Source organism: Salmo trutta, chromosome 9 (assembly GCF_901001165.1).
Source record: "Salmo trutta chromosome 9, fSalTru1.1, whole genome shotgun sequence".
Classification (NCBI taxonomy): Eukaryota; Metazoa; Chordata; class Actinopteri; order Salmoniformes; family Salmonidae; genus Salmo; species Salmo trutta.
The window spans coordinates 29,563,740-29,588,421 of NC_042965.1; the positions used below are offsets into that span (position 1 = coordinate 29,563,740).

The 24,682-nt window shown below is 43.4% G+C and overlaps 1 protein-coding gene across 2 annotated transcripts; it reads left to right on the forward strand.

The window, feature by feature from the left end:
- The first annotated feature begins 495 nt into the window (after window positions 1-495).
- zgc:110329 (tetraspanin) lies at window positions 496-24,682 on the forward strand. Of its 2 annotated transcripts, none has more exons than XM_029763398.1 (8): window positions 496-870; window positions 9,791-9,976; window positions 10,324-10,398; window positions 10,603-10,698; window positions 12,267-12,383; window positions 13,444-13,500; window positions 14,187-14,303; window positions 22,936-24,682. In XM_029763398.1, the coding sequence occupies exons 1-8, from the start codon at window positions 784-786 to the stop codon at window positions 23,308-23,310; spliced, it is 1,110 nt and encodes a 369-aa protein (XP_029619258.1). In that variant the 5' UTR covers window positions 496-783; the 3' UTR covers window positions 23,311-24,682. The 2 variants fall into 2 exon arrangements, with proteins under 2 accessions (XP_029619258.1, XP_029619259.1); XM_029763399.1 differs by having other exon boundaries at window positions 13,444-13,494.

Genomic DNA, 24,682 nt, shown 5'->3' on the forward strand with positions numbered 1-24,682 from the left:
CTTCTAAAATATAAGCTACAACAAAGATTACTGACCTAGTAATAGCCTAGTATCCAGCATCCACATCACATACATGTGTGCCAAAAATACACCAACAAGAGCCAACCAACAACTGATGCAATAATGAGCAATAGCAGGGATTAAATGCTCTTTGTCCAGTAACAGTGACATTTTTCGGGTAGTGACACAGCCTATTTAGCGGCCAAGAGGAACCTTGGATGTGACCCATTTCCTTTAAGATGTTCGTTCCAAAGGAAAGCAAGCAATGCATGTCTGGATGATGAAAGCAAGCTCCTTTGTCTACCATCTGGGCTGTTGCACGTGATGATACTGTAATAATCGAGTGTTGTTGGATAATTGCTATAAATAGCAACAACAACAACAAAAACTAAATTGCTATGTATTTGGATAATTATTTTTAAAAGATAGAGTGAGTTGACGCGTTAATTACATCGTTAGTACAATGTACTTCACTGCTCTGGCCCTTTAAATTATGTGGCCAAATCAGAGCGTGCACGGAAGTTATTGTTTGTGGGAATAGAGGGGGATTTGTGTGTGAGAGACACAATTTTACGGGAATAGCTATTTGAGATAAATTAAAGCGTTGACGTCCTCGTGCAAAAGTGAGACGTTTTGAAAATTAAATCCGATAATATAGCTAGCTAATTTGCTGAAATAGCTAATCAGTGCAGTGTTGTTGATTTTCGTCTACTAGCATAGCTAGCTAGCTAACGTTAGCGTCTTGGCTAGCTAGCTAGCTAGCTTCTTCAGCTACCAAGCATTATGCCTTCATACAAAGAAGTGAGAAACAGCAACCGCTTCTATTATTTCATCAAATTCACCTTAAATGTCTACTCAATGCTCTTCTCGGTAAGTGTTGTTAATATGGACTTGTTGGTTTGAGGGACAGGGTTGGTGACCACTAGCTAGCTCTCAAGAACCCAAGCAGGAAATTGCCGTCTATTTGAATGGGCTAGGGGGGACCACATTGTTGGCTGTCAGAAAACCACCACCTTTGTTTAGCTAGCTAGCCAGTGTAGTAGCTAGCTAGTATAGCTATCGGTACCTTCCTAGCTCGCTAGCTAACTCTCTAATGCCAAATTGCCTGCCAGAAGTTCGAATAATACCAAGGAAATATTACTGTGTGTACACTTTGATGTAGTCGTTCATTTACCTCACTAGGCTACACTCTCCTTTCTGCTTTCTGGTACAGGGCAGGGCGTGGGACTACTGAGTGATACAGTGAAAGGGGTGGAGTGCGTCCCCTATTCCCTACATAGTGCACTACTTTTGAGCAGAGCTCTATCTGCACTACTTTTGAGCAGAGCTCTATCTGGGTCCTGGTCAAAAGTAGTGCACTATATAGGGCATAGGGTGCCATTGGGACAATAACTGTGTGTTGAGAGTCCTTTACTCTGAGAGTGAGGGCTTGAGATTGAGAGCAACCTGCCCCAGTGCTCTTAAAAGGGATGAACCGTTCACTCTGCTCTGCTTTGTCTTTGCAGAGTATAGCTATCTGTACTGTATCTTCCTAGTTCGCTAGCTAACTCTCTGGCGTCAAATTGCTTGCCAGAAGAACAAATAATGTCAAGGAAATACTACTGTGTGTACACTTTGTCTGATACAGTCGTTAATTTACTACACTAGGCTACACTCTTTCCTTTCTGTGTTGTGGTACAGGGCAGGGTGTGGGACTACTGAGTGATACAGTGAAAGGGGTTAAGTGGGATATTTTATTTTTGCTAGACAGGAAACATGTTTCTAGCTGTATTCCATGAAAAAATATTATTGTTTCAGTCTAACTTCATAGCCTAGGGCCTACATATTGCAATATTGTGACAGGCAGGGCCATTCAATGTAGCTATCTATGCTATGCCTACATATTACTACGCTACATTTGACGAGGGCTCCCGAGTGGCGCATTGGTCTAAGACACTGTATCTCAGTGCAAGAGGTGTCACTGCAGTACCTGGTTTGAATCCAGGTGTTCTGAGACATGTAATGCAGCCTGGTGTTGACGTGTCTCGTCTAGGTGTTCTGAGACATGTAATGCAGCCTGGTGTTGACGTGTCTCGTCCAGGTGTTCTGAGACATGTAATGCAGCCTGGTGTTGACGTGTCTCGTCTAGGTGTTCTGAGACATGTAATGCAGCCTGGTGTTGACGTGTCTCGTCCAGGTGTTCTGAGACATGTAATGCAGCCTGGTGTTGACGTGTCTCGTCTAGGTGTTCTGAGACATGTAATGCAGCCTGGTGTTGACGTGTCTCGTCTAGGTGTTCTGAGACATGTAATGCAGCCTGGTGTTGACATGCCTCGGTTAGGTGTTCTGAGACGTAGGGTATTTACAACATTGTAATTACAGCTTTTCAGGGCAGTAGTGGGTTACACAGGTAGGTCTAATTCTCTTAAAGTCCATGACATGCTAGCCTACATGACACATCTTTAATTGTGTGCGCTGTAGGCTTTAAGGCTAGTGACGCAGTTTACAGAGTATTAAAGGTATTGTTTGTCTGTTTAGAATAAGGGAATTTGCATCATGGATGTATTTTACAGCAAATAAGTATTTTGGGGGTGAATAAGCATAACTTACAATGCTGCTGGTTCTACAGCTGAACTTTCCAGTGCCATTTTGTAGTGAATAGCCTAGTTTTCTGAGTGTTTAATCTTCAATTATGACACCATCTCATTGCAAAGACTGTCACTGTCTCCCAGTGTCACATGATTTGGGGTTTCTGACACAGCCTTTTCACTGAAGGCATGCAACCAACCCACCCACACGCAACACAGCACCATATACCTATCTCTGGGTACCATGTGGCACAAGTCACAGACTGTCATTTGCTTTACTTTGGTGATATGCGTTGCCTGCAGTAATATTGTTTTGCATCCCCTATACCTTACATAGTGCACTACTTTTTACCAGTGCTTTATGGGCCCTGGTCAAATGTAGTGCACTGCATAGGGGATAGGGTCCCATTTGGACATGCTGTGTGTGGAGAGGCTTTTACTCTGAGAGTGAGGGCTTGAGATTGAGAGCCCCCTGTCCCATTGCTCCTAAGAGGGATGAACTGTACACTCTGCTCTGCTTTGTCTGTGAAGATTATGCATTAACCCAGTAGGATGCTGCTATGTCAGTCTGTACTGTCATCCCACCACCAGGCAGAGAGGATGCTACAGCTGAAAGAGAGAAGGAAGGGAACTGGGAAAGTTAGTAAGAGATAAGGATGGGTGGCTTGGTGACTTTAGCTTGCTTTCAATTTGTTTTCTTGGCTATACATCAGTATAGAGCTGTGGGATTTGGACAAAAGTTGCGATAAATTGCATGAATTGATACGATAAGTAGAATGATAATCTTCTAACATTAATGTCTATCACAATTTTTTTTATTATCCTGTAAACTACTACTAGCAGTTTGATGGTAGTACCCATTGATTGTCCCATTAACAATCACCCATATTAGCAAACCTATTTCATTTCAAACATCACATTTCTCTAGTATAGGCTACATATCATCATGAAGGATATCAGAAAAAATGCTTGGGATAAAATTGATCGGTATGGTCAATAATTTATGTAATAAAATTCAACCTAACCTTGATTAGTGACTCAGTGTTTAAGTGATGTCTTTATGAATGTATATGAGTGCCAACGACACGACTGTGGTGGGCCTGATCGCCGACAAGCCCTGGCAGAGTGGTGCCAGGAAAATAACCTCAATGTCAGCAAAACTAAGGAGCTGATTGTGGACTATAGGAAACAGGGGGAGCGGGCAGTCAAAAGCTCCAAGTTCCTCAGTGTGCACATCACAGAGGACCTGACATGGACCAATCACACCACCACTGTGGTGAAGAAGGCGTAACAGTGTCTCTTCAATCTCTGGCGACTAAAGAAATTTGGCATGGGCCCTCAGATCCTCAAGAAGTTCTACAGCTGCACAATCACCTTGACCGGCTGTGTCACCGCCTCTACTGGAATGCTCTACACAGGGTGGTGCGGACGGCCCAATACATCACCGGGGGCGAGCTTCCTGTCCTCCAGGACATGTACAGTGGCAAGAAAAAGTATGTGAACCCTTTGGAATTACCTGGATTTCTGCATAAATTGGTCGTTAAATTTGATCTTTGTCTAAGTCACAACACTAACCTGGAGACCAATCAATGAGATGAGATTGGAGATGTTGGTTATAGCTGCTCTGCCCTATAAAAAACACTCACACAATTTGAGTTTGCTATTCACAAGAAGCATTGCCTGATGTGAACCATGCCTTGAAGAAAAGAGATCTCAAAAGACCTAAGATTAAGAATTGTTGACTTGCATAAAGCTGGAAATGGTTACAAAAATATCTCTAAAAGCTTTGACGTTCATCAGTCCACGGTAAGACAAATTGTCTATAAATGGAGAAAGTTCAGCACTGTTGCAACTCTCCCTAGGAGTGGCCGTCCTGCAAAGATGACTGCAAGAGCACAGTGCAGAATGCTCAATGAGGTTAAGAAGAATCCTAGAGTGTCAGCTAAAGACTTACAGAAATCTCTGGGACATGCTAACATCTCTGTTGACGAGTCTACGATACGTAAAACACTAAACAAGAATGGTGTTCATGGGAGGACACAATGGAAGAATCCCAAAAAACATTGCTGCATGTCTGAGGTTCGCAAAAGAGCACAGCGCTACTGGCAAAATATTCTGTGGACAGATGAAACTACAGTTGAGTTGTTTGGAAGGAACACACAACACTATGTGTGGAGACAAAAAGACACAGCACACCACCATCAAAACCTCATCCCCACTGTAAAGTATGGTGGAGGGAGCATCATGGTTTGGGGCTGCTTTGCTGCCTCAGGGCCTGGACAGCTTGCTATCATCGATGGAAAAATGAATTCTCAAGTTTATCAAGACATTTTGCAGGAGAATGTAAGGCTATCTGTCCGCCAATTGAAGCTGAACAGAAGTTAGGTGATGCAACAGGACAACGACCCAAAACACGGAAGTAAATCAACAACAGAATAACTTCAACAGAGGAAAATACGCCTTCTGGAGTGGCCCAGTCAGAGTCCAGACCTCAACCCAATTGAGATGCTGTGGCATGACTTCAAGAGAGCAGTTCACACCAGACATCCCAAGAATATTGCTGAACTGAAACAGTTTTGTAAAGCGAAAGTTCCTCCTGACCATTGTGCAGGTCTGATCCGCAACTACAGAAAATGTTTGGTTGAGGTTATTGCTGCAAAAAGGAGGGTCAACCAGTTATTAAATCCAAGGGTTCACATACTTTTCCCACCCTGCACTTGTGAATGTTTACACGGTCTGTTCAATAAAGACATGAAAACGTATAATTGTTTGTGTGTTATTAGTTTAAGCAAAATGTGTTTGTCTATTGTTGTGACAGATGACGATCAGATCACATTTTATGACAAACCTATGCAGATATCCAGGTAATTCCAAAAGGTTCACATACTTTTTCTTGCCACTGTACACCAGGCGATGTTTGAGTAAGATCATCAAGCACTCCAGTCACACGAGCAACAAACTCTTCACTCTGTTTCCATCTGGCAAGCGTTTTCAGAGCATCAGGTTCTGAGACAGTTTCTACCATCAGGCCATCAGAGCCTGTTGAGAACAGGTTCTCATTTACAACTGCGACCTGGCCAAGATAAAGCATAGCAATTCGACACATACAACAACACAGAGTTACACATGGAATAAACAAAACGTACAGTCAATAATACAAAAGAAAACAAAAAGTCTATATACAGTGAGCGCACATGAGGTAAGTTAAGGCAATAAATAGGCCATGGTGGCGAAGTAATTACAATATAGCAATTAAACACTGGAATGGTAGATGTGCAGAAGATGAATGTGCAAGTAGAGATACTGGGGTGCAAAGGAGCAAGATAAATAAATAAATACAGTATGGGGATGAGGTAGATAGATAGATGGGCTGTTTACAGATGGGCTATGTACAGGTGCAGTGATCTGTGAGCTGCTCTGACAGCTGGTGCTTAAAGCTAGTGAGGGAGATATGAGTCTCCAGCTTCAGGGATTTTTGCAGTTCGTTCCAGTCATTGGCAGCAGAGAACTGGAAGGAAAGGCGACCAAAGGAGGAATTGGCTTTGGGGGTGACCAGTGAGATAAACCTGCTAGAGCGCGTGCTACGAGTGGGTGTTGCTATGGTGACCAGTGAGCTGAGATAAAGCGGTGCTTTACCTAGCAGAGACTTGTACATAACCTGTAGCCAGTGGGTTTGGCGACGAGTATGAAGAGAGTGCCAACCAACGAGAGCGTACAGGTCGCAGTGGTGGGTAGTGTATGGGGCTTTGGTGACAAAACGGATGGCACTGTGATAGACTGCATCCAATTTGTTGAGGAGAATGTTGGAGGCTATTTTATAGATGACATCGCCAAAGTCGAGGATCGGTAGGATGGTCAGTTTTACGAGGGTATGTTTGGCAGCATGAGTGAAGGATGCTTTGTTGCGGTATAGGAAGCCGATTCTAGATTTCATTTTGGATTGGAGATGCTTAATGTGAGTCTGGAAGGAGAGTTTACAGTCTAACCAGACACCTAGGTATTTGTAGTTGTCCACGTATTCTAAGTCAGAGCCGTCCAGAGTAGTGATGCTGGACGGGCGGGCTTATGCGGGCAGTGATTGATTGAATAGCATGCATTTAGTTTTACTTGCATTTAAGAGCAGTTGGAGGCCACGGAAGGAGAGTTGTATGGCATTGAAGCTCGTTTGGAGGTTTGTTAGCACAGTGTCCAAAGAGGGGCCAGAAGTATACAGAATGGTGTCGTCTGTGTAGAGGTGGATCAGAGAATCACCAGCAGCAAGAGCGACATCATTGATGTATACAGAGAAGAGAGTCGGCCCGAGAATTGAACCCTGTTGCACCCCTAGTGAGACTGCCAGAGGTCTGGACAACAGGCCATCCGATTTGACACACTGAACTCTATCAGAGAAGTAGTTGGTGAACCAGGCGAGGCAACCATTTGAGAAACCAAGGCTGTCGAGTCTGCCAATAAGAATGTGGTGATTGACAGAGTCGAAAGCCTTGGCCAGGTCGATGAATACGGCTGCACAGTAATGTCTATTATCGATGGCGGTTATGATGTTGTTTAGGACCTTGAGCGTGGCTGAGGTGCACTCATGACCAGCACTGAAACCAGATTGCATAGCGGAGAAGGTATGGTGGGATTCGAAATGGTCGGTAATCTGTTTGTTAACTTGGCTTTCGAAGACCTTAGAAAGACAGGGTAGGATAGATATAGGTCTGTAGCAGTTTGGGTCTAGAGTGTCACCCCCTTTGAAGAGGGGGATGACCGCAGCAGCTTTACAAAAGAGAGGTTGAACAGGCTAGTAATAGGGGTTGCAACAATTTCGGCAGATAATTTCTCCCTCTTAGCTCACGAACGCTCAACTCTGTTCTTATTTCATTGCGGAGTTGACTATTGATAACTGGTCTCGCAATTTGCTAGCAACAACATTAAGTCGCCATCAGTTGATACTTCTAAAAATGTACATTCTGATAACGCTTACCTGTACCTATGATTGACCTGTACAACCGTGCTCCTTTGTGTTGCTCAACTGGAGACGTAGCGGCCTTGACGTACTATGTAAGCTGGGAGTCAATTGGCACATGAACATTCACGCTGAGTTGTGCAACACAAATGAGGAAAAAATCGTTGGTTGTCTTCAATACATTTTTTAATGTGGAAGGACCACAGTTTTACAGGTCAAACATAGGTACCGGTAAGCATTTTCAGAATTTACAAGTAAGGATTGATGGTGACTCAATGTTGTTGTTAGCAAATCGCGCGACCAGTTATCTCTACTCAACTCCGCCTCGATATAAGAGAACGGAGTTGAACGTTCCTCATCTATCTCCCTCTCTGCTTTCTCACCCTCTCTCACACTCCATGACTCTCACCTCACAGGAAATTGCAGTCAATTTCATGTTCAATTTTCACCCCACCTCTCTTTCTGTCTGTAGCGCTGTCTCTCTGCCTGTCTCTCTGTCTCTCCCTGCGTCAGCCATACTGCTGCTGAGTAAGAACTAGTACAACATGTCTGGGACTTCCCCCGCTTAGATTTTTATTCTCTCCATTCTTCCTAACTTCTTTCGTTAATCCTTTTTCCTTTCAGCACTGCCTCCTCTGCCGTGTTCAGATGTAATGCCTTGGCTTGTGTTCCCACAAGAGCTCCCCTGGCCCACAGCCATGCAGGAGCACTCACTGTTAATGAATGCTATTTCTTCTCCTTGTCTGTTCAATCTGCTTTGTGTAATTTCACACAGTTTTGCGTGTAGGTTTTCTTTGGGAAGGAGAGAGTCAGTCGACTAATCCTTTGAGAGAGAATGTGTACTGTGTAGCCTCTTTGCATTGCTTCTTATCGGTCTGAAGTTTGTTCTTTTGTAAGATGACGGGTTTGTCTCTCAGTCTCAGTGTGTGTAGCCTCCTTTTTAGGCTACACTACGGTGGATGACACAATGAAGAAATGAGCTAACCGCTGTAAGAGACTTAAAGTAGGACTACATCTTTGAAAATATCCACTGGACACAGACGTCATTTTAACATCTAGTTTTGATTTACATGTTGAGTTGCCAACTAACGTGAATTCAGTGTGAAATCAACCTACAATTTGACCCTATTTTGAGTGAAGTTGGGTGAAAACAATATGAAATTCCCTTACGTTGATGACTTTTTGCAAATCCAATCAGTATTCCACGTTGATTCTACTTAATTTTTGCCCACTGGGCAGGGACTTTTTCCGATGTTGGGCGGGGTGGTGCTGGCATTCGTGAATGGACTAAAGAAGGGAAAGAGTGATGAGGCTTGCTCTCTTAGTGCAGATTGCCTCTCTTCCTAATTGAGAATCAATAGGTAGGCCTATGGGGTTAAGATTGTTTGTTGCAGAAAGAAAGGACTATCATTATGAGTCAGTCTGCATTCCAAATGGCACCCTATTCCCGATATAGGCTAGTGCCTTCGTAGTCCCTTTAATTCACTATAAAGGGAAAAGGGTGCCATTTCGGATGCAGACAACGTGAGACCCACCCAGCCATGGTTTTGAAAGCTCTCAAATGGCACACCAGGAGCTAGTCAAGTGGGGTTTGTTTGATGCTAACAAGGCTGATGCCACAACAACACAGCAGCTAGCCTAGGCCTAGTTCTCTAACCACCATCTCCTGTCGTCATTTGCCAACTTTAATTTGGGCAGCAGCCAGGGTGTGTGCAGGAGCATCAGCACTAAAGCCCTTTGTGTTTCCTAATTGACTACAAGGAACAAGGAAAATGGGTCGTATCATCAGGATGCTACCACTAGAGAGGAGACATGGGATGCATCCAGGGCTCTGGTCAAAAGAAGCGCACTATATGGAATAGGGTACCATTTGGGACTTATCCATGCTATTTTGAAGAAGTCCATGTTATTTGACATCAGCTATGAGTTTACAACACAATCCAAGGGAAACGGTAGCTTTGAACATGCCGATAGCTTTGAACGTTGCTTGCTTGGTTAGGCTTTCTATGCTCACTGCTATCATGAAATGATGCTCATTCAGAAAGATGGCACACTACAGAGCTCTGACCATCTCACCCCAACTCATACCCTCTCTTCTTCTCCCTCTCCCTCACTCTCCCTCCCTCTCTCCCTGCCTCCCCCTTTCTTTCCCTCATCTCTCTCCCTGCATCCCCCTCTCTCTTTACCTTTTTCCCCGCCTCCCTCCCCCATATCCCTGCCTCCCCCTCTCTACCCTCTCTTCTTCCACCTCTCCCTCCCCCTCTTCCTCCCCCAGCTCCTGGGCCTGTGTGTGTTGTGCGTGGGGGTGTACGCAGAGGTGGAGCGCCAGAAGAATCGTACCCTGGAGGGGGTGTTCCTGGCCCCTGCTGTGGTGCTCATCCTGCTGGGCCTGGTGATGTTCACTGTCTCCCTGGTGGGCATGGTGGGCTCCCTCAGGGACAACAAGACCCTACTACACATGGTGAGAGAGGAGAGGGATGGAAGATCGAGAGAGGGAGGGACGGGAGGGGAGGGGGGAAGGGGGGGATATGAGGAGCGATGGAGGTTAGGATGGAAAAGAGGAGGGATGAAGGAAAGAATAGGAGGGTTGAGAGATTAGGTAGAGGAGACCCAAGGTATATGGAGCAAGAGGGAGTGGGAGGAGGAGGAGGGGGACAAGACAGGACAAGGGGTCTCTGCTGACTGGGATATGTCAGTCAACCTGAGGATGGGGTTACCTATCTCAGCCCAGCAATCTCTGGTCCCTCTGGCTTGATGTGTACATGTCATGCTAAGTGCATTCTCTCCCTCTCTCCATCTGTCTTCCAGTTTTTGTGTGTCCTGTGTGTGCTACTGTTCCTGCAGGCTGTGGCTCTCATCGTTGCGCTCATCTTTGAGAAAAAGGTCAGTTCTCTCTCTCTCTCTCTCTCTTTCTCTCTCTCTCTCTCTCTCTCTCTCTCACGCACACAGCTGTAACACATGTTCACACAGTACACCAGTGTCGCCTCTGGCATCGCCTCCAGTCACGATAAGATCACATCAAAGCAGCATTCAATGTGATGGATGAGGAATTTCATGGCTTATCATCCCCCCTCTCTCTCCCTGTAGACATCAGCCCTGTTCCAGAGCAGTATACGAGAGGGAATTAAACACTATTACGATGATCTGGACTTCAAAAACATCTTGGACTTTGTGCAACAGAAGGTAAGAGGACTGATTCCCTTTTCATTATCAGAAGCAACAGACAGGAAATAGTGGTGTGTGTACTGAATGAAGAGGCCACTGACAGCTTTTTATTTAACTTGGCAAGTCAGTTAAGAACATATACTTATTTACAATGACGGCCTAGGAACAGTGGGTTAACTGCCTTGTTGAGTGGCAGAACGACTGATTTTTACCTTGTCAGCTCGGGGATTTAATCTGGCAACGTTTCGGGTACTGGCCAGATGCTCTAACCACTAGGCTACCTGCTGCCCCACTGGGCACACACCCACACATTACCCACTGGGCACACATTACCCACTGGGCACACACCCACACATTACCCACTGGGCACACACCCACACATTACCCACTGGGCACACACCCACACATTACCCACTGGGCACACACCCACACATTACCCACTGGGCACACACCCACACATTACCCACTGGGCACACACCCACACATTACCCACTGGGCACACACCCACACATTACCCACTGGGCACACACCCACACATTACCCACTGGGCACACACTGGTTGAATCAACATTGTTTCCACGTCATTTTAATGAAATTACGTTAAACCAACTTGGAATAGACGTTGAATTGACATCTGTGCCCAGTGGGTAGGGTTGCAAAGAGAAGGTATATTACTGTAAAATGTATATGTTTACCAGTAAACTACCAGGATTTTCAAGGATTATATGTAACCTATCACAAGACGTCTAGTGGCCCTTTTGGGTACTTCACATTATCACAGGTGTCTAATTATTTCTGGCCTCTCTCTGGCCTTATCACATGTAAAATATAACATGATAGTTATGTGTTCCATTTTCAATACATTTGACAACATTTCTAAAAACATGTTTTCACTTTGTCATGATGGGGTATTGTGTGTAGATGGGTGAGGAAATAAAATGTATTTAATCAATTTCTGAAGGCACTGTATATGAATACTTTAAAAAAAAGTTATTTAAATATAAATTACCAACATTACGATAGATTGCCATAGATTTTCAATTAAAGCTGCAATATGTAACTTTGGGCGACCCGACCAAATTCACATAGAAATGTGTGTTATGTCCTTTTCATTGAAAGCAAGTCCAAGAAGCATATGTTCTATGTGCTCAATTTCTATGCATCCCGCTCTTAAGTTTATTTTTTGCTGTCTTTTACTTTCAGTTTTGTACACCAGTTTCAAACAGCTGAAAATACAATATTTTTGGTTATTGAACAGATATTTCACAGCGGTTTAGATGTTACAATGATTCTCTATACTATGCATTGCTTGTTTTGTCACATAAACTGAAATTAGGTGAAATATTCCAATTTTTGCATCCAGCAAATGGCAAAGCGATTTCTGCATTGTGCATCTTTAATTGCCAAAAGTACTGAAGATTCTGGTAACTTCGGTAGTTTTGCAGCCCTAACTGACATGGATAGAGTATGATTGATCTAGTAAAAAACAATAGACTTAACTGATTTATTATTAAACCTCTCTCTCTCTCTCTCTCTCTCTCTCTCTCTCTCTCTCTCTCTCTCTCTCTCTCTCTCTCTCTCTCTAGTTCTCTTGTTGTGGTGGGGACGACTACAAGGACTGGGGTGTCAATCAATACCATTTCTGCAATGGCACCGGGCCACTGGCCTGTGGCGTCCCTTATACATGCTGTGTCCCCCACAAGGTGAATGCTAAAACCGTTCTCCACTCCTCTGCTTTTCTCCTCTTATCTAGACTGTGTGTAAATTAATGAAAGGAGCTCTGAAAGTTAGGATCCGATAACACATGAACCTTATCCAATATTATACCTGCCATCCCTATCAGTCTCTCACATCTCTGGGGGAGACATGTTTCTGTGGATCTCATTTAGTGCTCATCCAGGCTCCCCATGCACAAAACTGTATGGCAACATGGGACCACTTTTTTTGGTGTAAAAAAGATCGGAATTGGGCTGGCTGTGTGAATGCAGTGACTGGAAGGATCCATGTTCTGCTCTCAGTAAAGCCTCTCTCCACCTGCCTGTACTTCCCCTGACCTCATGGTGCATTACTAGGTAATTAGCGCTGGCTGAATTGGTTACAGTGAAATGTGTAAAGCCACTCAGGCACAGGAAGAGGCCCCGAGACCTCAGCGTCAGTGGAGAGAGTGGGAGCTAATTAAATGAATTTACTGAGCTCATGATTCATTCTCTCTCTCCCTGTCTAACTCACGCTCTGGTTATCTCTTTCTGCCCTCTTTTTCTCTCACACTTTGTCTCTCTCTCTCTCTCCCTCTCTCTCTGTCTCTCTTCCTCTCTGTCTCGCTCTCTCTTCATCTATTCCTCGCCTTCTCTCTTCCTCTCCTTATCTCTTTGTATCCTTCTCTCTTCCTCTCTCTCTCTCTCTATTCCTCTCCCTCATCCTCTCCTTCTCTTTTCCTCTCTGTCTCTCTTGCTCTCCTTCTCTCTTCCTCTGTCTGGTCTGTGCCCACGCAGGGCAACTCCAAAGCACCAAACAGCTATAAACACAGATTAGGGGATGTCCAGCTCTTTGTGTGTGTGTGTGTGTGTGTGTGTGTGTGTGTGTGTGTGTGTGTGTGTGTGTGTGTAGCCAACGTGTGCAAATGTATTTTTAACTTGGCCACAACAAGCATATCTGACTTAGGAAATGTTTGTCGTTTTTTTTGTTATCTTTGCACAGAAGAATGGACAATACATTAATCCTCTTCTTCACAATCTTAATCTCTTCCTGTCTCATTTTTCCCAGGTGGGAGAGGTTGTCAACACTCTTTGTGGTTACAAGACTCTCAGCCAACAGGTAAGGGTAAAATAAGTTTCTATATTTCACTCCTAATAGGCTGTGAACCCCCCCCCCCCCCCCGTGTTCTGCTCACTTGTTTGCCTTCATTAGTCTGTGGAGTTTGTCATTCTGCACAGAGACAGAAGTTACGTCCCAAATGGCACCCTATTCCCTACATAGTACACTACTTTTGACCAGGGCCCGCATCGGGACGCATTCAGAGGGACGCATTCAAAAGGGAAAAGAGCAGCAGCAGGATCATTTACTTTCATGGCCCCAAAACATTTGTTTTTCTCTAGCTGCAGCATGCTGAAAATAAGGTAGACTAATTGAGTCACGATATATTGTGCCAGCTGGTAGTGGCTGGTGTTGTTGTGATATTGATTCAGCTGTCTCTGTTTTCTGTCCGTGAGATGTTCTCACCTCCATATTTTCTTTGGTACTATGGAAAATGTCAGGTGTTTGTGGGGAATAGTTTATTAGTTTTCAAGGCACAATATTAGTTTGTCGTAGTAGATAAAACCCCAAAAAATCCACAGTTTTTCTATTGTTCGTGTTAGCATTGTAGTGCCTCATCATCTGTGAAATTACTGTCTTTCTTTTGCCTTGATGACATGTATTTAAAACATAACTACAATCAGTCAAATGCATCTCATGTACTGTAGTCTCGCTCTCTTTCATTCTACCTGTCTTCTCTCTTTCTCTGTCAGCGTGAGCTCCTGGATGAGGTGATCCATGTGCGGGGCTGTATCCATGCTGTCAACCTGTGGATGGGAGACAACGTGGGAGCAACTATTGGGCTCTGCTGTGCTATAGGGCTGCCACAGGTCAGTCACAGACACAGACAAACACCCAACACACACGCTTGCGCAACTGCCTCCAATCAGACAACCACCTTACCAGACCCAGGTGTGTGTGTGTCTAGTCACTCAGTTGCCACATCCCTGAGAGGTTTCTCACAGCCTCCTAGCCAGTCTGTCTCTGTCTCTCCACCATTTCATTCGTATTTTGTCTTCCGTTCACCTAGATCTCAACAATGGACGTGTTCCAAATAGCACCCTATACCCTATATAGTGCACTCCTAGGGTCCATCCTACATGTATCTTAGCCAGCTTCCACTTCATGATACCTCTGTAGTGCTTTCATAACCAACAAGCAGCTGGATGATTTTATTGTGTTATAAAGTCAGTTGTAATGGATCAGGGTTTGTTGTTTACTATTATTATCCATTCACTTTGATTGTGTTTTTGTCTAGTTTACAGCTTTTGTCTGTCTGTCTGTCTGTCTGTTTTTAGTTCTTGTTGTTTTTTTAAGGGGTTGGATCAGATTTGATTTATGTATTCCTGGGTTTTTGGGCACTGTTCCTTGTTTATGTAATTCTATGTTTAGTCTAGGTATCTATTTCTATGTTGAGTTAATTGGGGTGGACTTCCAATTGAAGGCAGCTGTTTGGTGTTGCCTTTGATTGGAAGTCCTATATTAGTTGGGTGTGTTTGTCTGTGTATTTGTGGGAGATTGTTTCGTGTTTAGCATGTGTGAGCCTAACAGGACTGTCAGTAATTCGTGAGTTCGTTTTGTTATTTTTGTATGTTCACTTTGAGTTTATTAAATGTTCAAAATGAACTATATCAACTCTGCTGCATATTGGTCATCTTTTTCCGACGATGATTTTGCTATATTGTCAAACGACGAAGAAATCCCTGACAGTTGAAGTCAGCAGTTTACATACACTTAGGTTGGAGTCATTAAAACTCGTTTTTCAACCACTCCACAAATTTCTTGTTAACAATCTATAGTTTTGGCAAGTCGGTTAGGACATCTACTTTGTGCATGACACAAGTCATTTTTCCAACAATTGTTTACAGACAGATTATTTCATGTATAATTCACTGTATCACAATTCCAGTGGGTCAGAAGTTTACATACACTAAGTTGACTGTGCTTTTAAACAGCTTAGAAAATTCTGGAAAATTATGTCATGGTTTTAGAATCTTCTAATAGGCTAATTGACATCATTTGAGTCAATTGGAGGTGTACCTGTGGATGTATTTCAAGGCCTACCTTCAAACTCAGTACCTCTTTGCTTGACATCATGGGCATCAAGACGTCAGAAAAAAAATTGTAGACCTCCACAAGTCTGTTCATCCTTGGAATCAATTTCCAAATGCCTAAAGGTACCATGTTCATCTGTACAAACAATAGTACGCCAGTATAAACTCCATGGGACCACGTAGTCGTCATACTATTCAGGAAGGAGACGTGTTTTGTCTCCTAGAGTTGAACGTACTTTGGTGCGAAAAGTGCAAATAAATCCCAGAACAACAGCAAAGGACCTTGTGAAGATGCTGGAGGAAACAGGTACAAAAGTATCTATATCCACAGTAAAACGAGTCCTATATCGACATAACCTGAAAGGCCGCTCAGCAAGGAAGAAGCCACTGCTCCAAAACCGCCATAAAAAAGCCAGACTACAATTTGCAACTGCACATGGGAACAAAGATTGTACTTTTTGGAGAAATGTCCTCTGGTCTGATGAAACGAAAATAGAACTGTTTGGCCATAATGACCATCGTTATGTTTGGAGGACAAAGGGGGAGGCTTGCAAGCCGAAGAACAACATCCCAACCATGAAGCACGGGGGTGGCAGCATCATGTTGTGGGGGTGCTTTGCTGCAAGAGGGACTGGTGCACTTCACAAAATAGATGGCATCATGAGGGAGGAAAATGATGTGCATATATTGAAGCAACATCTCAAGACATCAGTCAGGAAGTTAAAGCTTGGTCGCAAATGGGTCTTCCAAATGGACACTGACCCCAAGTATACTTCCAAAGTTGTGGCAAAATGGCTTAAGGACAACAAAGTCAAGGTATTGGAGTGGCAATCTCAAAGCCCTGACCTCAATCCTATAGAACATTTGTGGGCAGAACTGAAAAAGCGTGTGTGAGCAAGAAGGCCTACAAACCTGACTTAGTTACACCAGATCTGTCAGGAGGAATGGGCCAAAATTCACCCATCTTATTGTGGGAAGCTTGTGGAAGGCTACCCGAAACGTTTGACCCAAGTTAAACAATTTAAAGGCAATGCTACCAAATACTAATTGAGTGTATGTAAACTTCTGACCCACTGGGAATGTGAAGAAAGAAATAAAAGCTGAAATAAATCATTCTCTCTACTATTATTCTGACATTTCACATTCTTAAAATAAAGTGGTGATCCTAACTGATCTAAGACAGGGAATGTTTACTAGGATTAAGTGTAAGGAATTGTGAAAAACTGAGTTTAAATGTATTTGGCTAAAGTGTATGTAAACTTCTGACTTCAACTGTACATACTTAAACTCAGCAAGAAAAGAAACGTCCCTTTTTCAGGACCCTGTCTTTCAAAGATAATTTGTTAAAGTCCAAATAACTTCACAGAAATTCATTTTAAAAGGTTTATACACTGTTTCCCATGCTTGTTCAATTAATGACCATGCACCTGTGGAACGGTCGTTAAGACACTAACAGCTTACAGATGGTAGGCAATTCAGGTCACAGTTATGAAAACTTAGGACACTAAGGAGGCCTTTCTACTGACTCTGAAAAACACCAAAAGAAAGAGGCCCAGGATCCCTGCTCATCTGTGTGAACGTGCCTTTAGGCATGCTGCAAGGAGGCATGAGAACTGCAGATGTGGCCAAGGCAATGGATTGCAATGTCCGTACTGTGAGACGCCTAAGATAGCGCTACAGGGAGACAGGATGGACAGCTGATTGCCCTCGCAGTGGCAGACCACCTGCACAGGATCAGTACATCCGAACATCACACCTGCGGGACAGGTACAGAATGGCAACAGCAACTGCCCGAGTTACACCAGGAACGCACAATCACTCCATCAGTGCTCAGACTGTCCGCAATAGGCTGAGAGAGGCTGGACTGAGGGCTTGTAGACCTGTTGAAAGGCAGGTTCTCACCAGATATCACCGGCAACAACGTCGCCTATGGGCACAAATCCATCGTCGCAGGACCAGACAGGACTGTCAAAAAGTGCTCTTCACTGACGAGTTGCGGTTTTGTCTCACCAGGGGTGATGGTCGGATTCACGTTTATCGTCGAAGGAATGAGCATTACATCGAGGCCTGTACTCTGGAGCAGGATCGATTTGGAGGCCATTCCCCCCAGAAATGTCCGGGAACTTGCAGGTGCCTTGGTGGAAGAGTGGGGTAACATTTTCACAGCAAGAACTGGCAAATCTGGTGCAGTCCGTGCAGTACTTAATGCAGCTGGTGGCCACACCAGATACTGACTGTTACTTTTGATTTTGACCCCCCCTTTGTTCAGGGACACATTATTCCATTTCTGTTAGTCACATGTCTGTGGAACTTGTTCAGTTTATGTCTCAGTTGTTGAATCTTGTTATGTTCATACAAATATTTACACATGTTAAGTTTGCTGAAAATAAACGCAGTTGACAGTGAGGACATTTCTTTTTTTGCTGAGTTTACATATATATATATATATATATATATATATATACATTCATACATATACACATATAAAGATACATACATACATACATACATACATACGCTTTTTTTAGAATATACCTTTATTATTCCCCGCAAACCCTACCACCCCTCCCCCAATTGGAGTAAACTAATAAACGATACACTTAGGATTTTACCTTCAGTTTATACATATTATACACATTTTACAGACACAATATTTTTTACAATAGTTATATTTTGTTTGTTTTTAGTCCTCTTCTATTTCTGATGTCCATCCAATTTGATTTCTATTTGTAACTGTGCTCTTTCACAACATTTCTGAACCTATATACATTTTACAAACCCCATATGTTTTACATTGTTTATCTTGTTTTTAGTCCCACCCTTCAGCTCCATTCAACCCCTCCCATCTATCTCTTAACACCATCCATTTTGTATTTGTATTAGCCATATATTTTTCAACTGTGCTGTGATGCTTCACAAAAGTTCTGAACCTTTCTATTCTCATAGCTTCTACAGACTGTAAATTAAAGATAACATTTTTTGCTAAAATAATTATTATATTATTGATTGATTGACTATGGCTTTTCAAATCACCCAGTATTGCTATTTGCAGCGTTAGTTCTAGGTAAATGTTGCAATTCTTCAGCCATTCCTGGACCTGTGACCAAAAACAAGCTACATGTGGACAGGACCAAAATAAACGATCTAATGACTCTGCCTCCTCACAGCAAAATCTGCAGAGCTTAAATGAAATTGGTCTATGTTTTTATTTATCACAATTTTCTTTAACCATTTATGGTCTTTAATGCAGGGCCGACAGACAAGTTCCTTACTTTTTCCCCCTTCTACTTGCCTCTTCCATTTTTGTCATAATGATGTAATTAGTTTGTTGTAATTTTGGGTAGAGCAGACTTTTCCATGTCTGTGTTAGCTGCATCTGTGACGTAACTCCACCAGTCTTATTTATAATATAATTTACAAAAATTATACCTTTTTTAAAAAATGTATAGAAAAATACGTTTATACATTTCCCAGATATTTCATAGTATTCCATTGTTTCCAGTACTTGTCTTATAGTATCTCCAATGTATCGTCCAAGTAAAAAAACATGTCTGAGTAGGATGAATAATATGACAATGCCTTTTTAATTATATGCACCAAGCATTTAGCTAGAATTTTTGCATCACAACACTGAAGTGTAAGAGGCCTCCAATTTCTAAATGGACTGGATCTTTATATATACCACTTGGGTCCTTTCAGTAATAATGAAATCAGACCTTCTTGTCCCATAGTCTACCGTTTATTATGTCCCATAATCTACCGTTTATATAGGAGTGGTTAAAACACGCTAATAATGGTCCTCTGAGTATATAAAAAAAAAGTTTAGTATACTTCCACTGGTATGCATTTCTATGTTGAAGATTGAAAAATAATTTGGTGCATTTTTCCCCATGTTCCATCCAGTTTGCTTTATTTTTTATAATTTATTACACTGGATCTTTCTTGAATAAGTTCCTCCAATTCTTTTTCCTCTATCATATTCTGTGCCTCTATGGTACAGTTGTATTGCTATCTAACTGTACTGTTAGTCCTTCAATTTCCTTTGTTAATATGGACTCTTTTGATCTAAATTGCTTTTGTTTAATAGATGAGTACTGAATTGCATGGCCTCTAAAGACACATTTAAAAGTGTCCCATACAATAAGGGTATCTGCTGTACCTATGTTATGTCTGAAAAAGTCAGTTATAAATGATTCTGTCCTAGTTAAAAACAAGTTATCATCCAGTAGGGTTTGATTACATTTCCAATATCCTCTCTCACGTGGAAATTCTGTAAGAGTAATATATATGCCAATTATGTGATGATCCGACCGCATTCTGTTCCCCATCAACACTTTTTAAACTTTTGGTGCCAGAGAGAATGGCATAAGAAAGTATTTAAAACCATATTAAAATCCCCCACCATAATAATAGTCTAATGTTACTTGTAGAGTTGATAAATTCTTATATATACTGCTCAAAAAAATAAAGGGAACACTTAAACAACACAATGCAACTCCAAGTCAATCACACTTCTGTGAAATCAAACTGTCCACTTAGGAAGCAACACTGATTGACAATAAATGTCAAATGCTGTTGTGCAAATGGAATAGACAACCGGTGGAAATTATAGGCTATAAGCAAGACACCCCCAATAAAGGAGTGGTTCTGCAGGTGGAGACCACAGACCACTTCTCAGTTCCTATGCTTCCTGGCTGATGTTTTGGTCACTTTTGAATGCTGGCGGTGCTTTCACTCTAGTGGTAGCATGAGACGAAGTCTACAACCCACACAAGTGGCTCAGGTAGTGCAGCTCATCCAGGATGGCACATCAATGCGAGCTGTGGCAAGAAGGTTTGCTGTGTCTGTCAGCGTAGTGTCCAGAGCATGGAGGCGCTACCAGGAGACAGGCCAGTACATCAGGAGACGTGGAGGAGGCCGTAGGAGGGCAACAACCCAGCAGCAGGACCGCTACCTCCGCCTTTGTGCAAGGAGGAGCACTGCCAGAGCCCTGCAAAATGACCTCCAGCAGGCTACAAATGTGCATGTGTCTGCTCAAACGGTCAGAAACAGACTCCATAAGGGTGGTATGAGGGCCCGACGTCCACAGGTGGGGGTTGTGCTTACAGCACGACACTGCAGGACATTTGGCATTTGCCAGAGAACACCAAGATTGGCAAATTCACCACTGGCGCCCTGTGCTCTTCACAGATGAAAGCAGGTTCACACTGAGCACATGTGACAGACGTGACAGAGTCTGGAGACGCCGTGGAGAATGTTCTGCTGCCAGCAACATCCTCCAGCATGACCGGTTTGGCGGTGGGTCAGTCATGGTGTGGGGTGGCATTTCTTTGGGGGGCCACACAGCCCTCCAGGTGCTCGCCAGAGGTAGCCTGACTGCCATTAGGTACCGAGATGAGATCCTAGACCCCTTGTGAGACCATATGCTGGTGCGGTTGGCCCTGGGTTCCTCCTAATGCAAGACAATGCTAGACCTCATATGGCTGGAGTGTGTCAGCAGTTCCTGCAAGAGGAAGGCATTGATGCTATGGACTGGCCCGCTTGTTCCCCAGACCTGAATCCAATTGAGCACATCTGGGACATCATGTCTCGCTTCTTCCAACAACGCCACGTTGCACCACAGACTGTCCAGGAGTTGGCGGATGCTTTAGTCCAGGTCTGGGAGGAGATCCCTCAGGAGACCATCTGCCACCACATCAGGAGCATGCCCAGGCATTGTAGGGAGGTCATACAGGCACGTGGAGGCCACACACACTACTGAACCTCATTTTGACTTGTTTGAAGGACAATTCATCAAAGTTGGATCAGCCTGTAGTGTGGTTTTCCACTTTCATTTTGAGTGTGACTCCGAATCCAGATCTCCATGGGTTGACAAATTGGATTTCCATTGATTATTTTTGTGTGATTTTGTTGTCAGCACATTCAACTATGTAAAGAAAAAAGTATTTAATAAGATTATTTATTTCATTCAGATCTAGGATGTGTTGTTTAAGTGTTCCCTTTATTTTTTTGAGCAGTGTATATCTTCAAAGAAGCTTGGATCATCATTATTAGGACCATATAGGTTAATAAGCCATATCTGTTTATTGTCCAATAACATATTTAAAATAATCCATCTACCTTGATTATCTGTTGTCTGTCTGTCTCTAACTTATTTTGTCCCCCATCCTCTCTTCCTCTCCTCTTTCTCTTTCATCCATTCTCTCTATTCCATTTCCTACCCTGGCCTCACTCCTCTCCTGTGCTGTGAAAGTTTTGCAGCCAGACTTCTATGCAGCCAGCCCCCCTGGAGACGTGTAATAACACCACATACTGAGTCTGCAGCCGCTGCACTATTAGGTCATGAGTCCAGTAGCAGACAGACAGTCCAGTCCAGTAGACAGACAGACAGGCAGTATCAGATATTCCAGTCCAGTATCGGACAGTCAGTCCAGTATCAGACAGTCAGTCCGGTATCAGACAGACAGTCCAGTATCAGACAGACAGCCCAGTATCAGACAGACAGTCCAGTAGCAGACAGACAGTCCAGTAGCAGACAAACAGTCCAGTCCAGTAGCAGACAGACAGTCCAGTCCAGTAGTAGACAGACAGTCCAGTCCAGTAGTAGACAGACAGTCCAGTAGCAGACAAACAGTCCAGTAGCAGACAGATGTCCAGTCCAGTAGCAGATTGTTCAGTCCAGAAGCAGACAGTCCAGAAGCAGACAGTCCAGTCCAGTAGCAGACAGACAGTCCGGTCCAGTAGTAGACAGACAGTCCAGTTGCAGACAGACAGTACAGTACACCAGGGTTCAGTAGACCACAGACTGGCTGCAGAAAACTTTCTCAAATGGAAAAGGAAACTGGGGGTTCTTATCAGGTCAGCTCAGGTGAACTAGTCCATTTTTAAAGCACTGGGGAATGGACAACAGCACGCTCAAGTTGGCTTGCCCAGGCATAGCTCACCTTGGGACCAAAGTAAGATATTACTTAATTCAAAAGTTGGATATTTGTGTGCCTCTGCAGCGTTTGTAGTGTCAGGTACATACAAGCACATTAAACACACATGACAGTGCATTATATTTAAGTACATAGTTATATGGTCCTTGTATCTCCAGCTGTAATATTTCCCCGTGGCTGTGGTTACCAGTCCCTATGGGCCCTGGTCAAAAGTAGTGGAATATAAAGTGAATAGGGTATCAGAGTCTAACCCTAACTGGTCTCTCTGGTCCTCTATGTTCCCTGTCTCTCTCTCCAGCTGATGGGCTGTGTGGTGTACTAGTCCCAGTGTCAGAGTCTAAATGCAACTGGCCTTTCTGCTCTGTTCCCTGTCTCCCTCTCCAGCTGATGGGCTGTGTGGTGTACTAGTCCCAGTGTCCGAGTCTAAATGCAACTGGCCTTTCTGCTCTGTTCCCTGTCTCTCTCTCCAGCTGATGGGCATCATGCTGAGCTGTATGTTCTGGAACCTTCTGGTGGAGATGAGTGAGTCCATGGACATGGTGGACTTCAAGATCCTCAAGAGGGCTGGCTTCGAGTACAGCGAGCTGGACCTGGCTGGTGCTGGCTGCTGCCTGTGTCTGCCCAGAGATGGAGGCTACCTCCCTCTGCCAGCCTTAGACCCCATCTTGTCTGACCCTGACCTAAAGCCCATCCCCATCCGGGTGCAGCGGCCCCTGCCCGTCCAAGTCCATAAGCCCCTGGCCCAATCCCTCCAAGACCTCCAGCTATCTGGGCTTAGACTGGATGAGGTAGACATTGGGCGTAAGCAGAATAAGCAGAATAAGCAGAAAAGAAGGGAATATTGATTTGGGAATTTCCTCAGTTGTTTTGTTGTTGTTTTGGTCACTGTGTTTGTTGAAGGACAGGTTAGACCTGGTGTTCTATTTGGTGGTCAAACCAATCAATGGTCATTAACTGACAGGATTACAGGTTATAATGGTCACGTTCCTAGTTGACTACATTGCAGATGCATGCCAGATCTCAATTCCTGGATAGGTGTTTAACATATCAGCTAACCTCAGCATATGATATATTAATCTGATTCCCGACTGCTCAGTCGATGATGTGGCACACAACAATTGTTTGATGCGATGCATGTAGTTGGTCTGGAAAGCGACCAGAGGTATGTCACTTTGGCAAGGCATTATTGGTGCAATCCTTTTCCTGTTTTTATAATTTTTTATTTTGAAATCCAAATCTTTCAAATAACAAGATGCTGCAGTGGCTTTTAGGCACCCCTCTAAGTGTGTCGTTTTTTTGTTAAGTTTTTAAAAATGTAACTTTCAAATGGAGCTGCCGTCTCTGCATTATTTAAATATTTCCTATCATTTTGTTCCAGGTATTTTTTGGGCTTTTGATTTTGACCTTCGTCTCAAATGCTGAAGTTAAAGCATACCTCAGGCTGTATTCAAATGTAGCCCAGTAGTCAGAAGAAGATTTACGTCATGTATATTTACTATACAGACTTTATGAAATGATCAGTTTGAGATGATCATTCTAGTCAGAGCAGAGGAATAGGAATAGTCAGTCATGTCTTGCGTTGCGTGTCTGTGAAGGATGTGTAGCCTAATGTTTCTTTTTTTAGTATGAACTCTTCGATTCCATTTGTACCGGTATGTATGCTATGAACTGCCTATTCAGGAACAACGTGGGAAGCATGTGTGTTTTGTATTTTAATGAAGTTTTAAAAAACTGTTTACAGCTCTTTTAGGGTCTCATCAGGGGTTTTCAGTCTCTTCTCAAACAATTTCCGCCATATTTATTATACTTAGCAGTTTTGGTACAAAACCAACATTATAAGGGATAAAACAAATCCAGTCCAAACGAGCGGACTGGGACCAGAAATCAGCCCTGGCATTTCTAACACACCTGCCCATTTTTTTTGTTGTGACACCCACACCAGCCCATTTTTCCCCCCTTGAGGTCCCCATTGTTACCCAGATAATGATCATTTTGCGCAAAAATAAAAAAGTTACACAGGCCCACTGCGCTAAAAATGGATCAGCCCATCTCGCATTTGCCCGAATAGCCAGATGGCCTGTCCGCCCATGAGTCCAAATTATATCAATCCATGTTTAGCTAGGATCTTTTTTCATATCTGATTTATTTTAGATTCATCTTAGCTCTGGCCTTGTATAAACACTACTGTCATTGTCAATAAAGCCGTTTTGAACTTGA

Bases quoted from the DNA above. Each gene is read 5' to 3' on its own strand.
- zgc:110329 (XM_029763398.1), top strand. From the start codon at position 784: ATGCCTTCATACAAAGAAGTGAGAAACAGCAACCGCTTCTATTATTTC. The intron at 12,384-13,443 runs GTGAATGCTAAA...CATTTTTCCCAG, and splicing joins CATGCTGTGTCCCCCACAAG to GTGGGAGAGGTTGTCAACAC. The intron at 13,501-14,186 runs GTAAAATAAGTT...TTTCTCTGTCAG, and splicing joins CTCTCAGCCAACAGGTAAGG to CGTGAGCTCCTGGATGAGGT.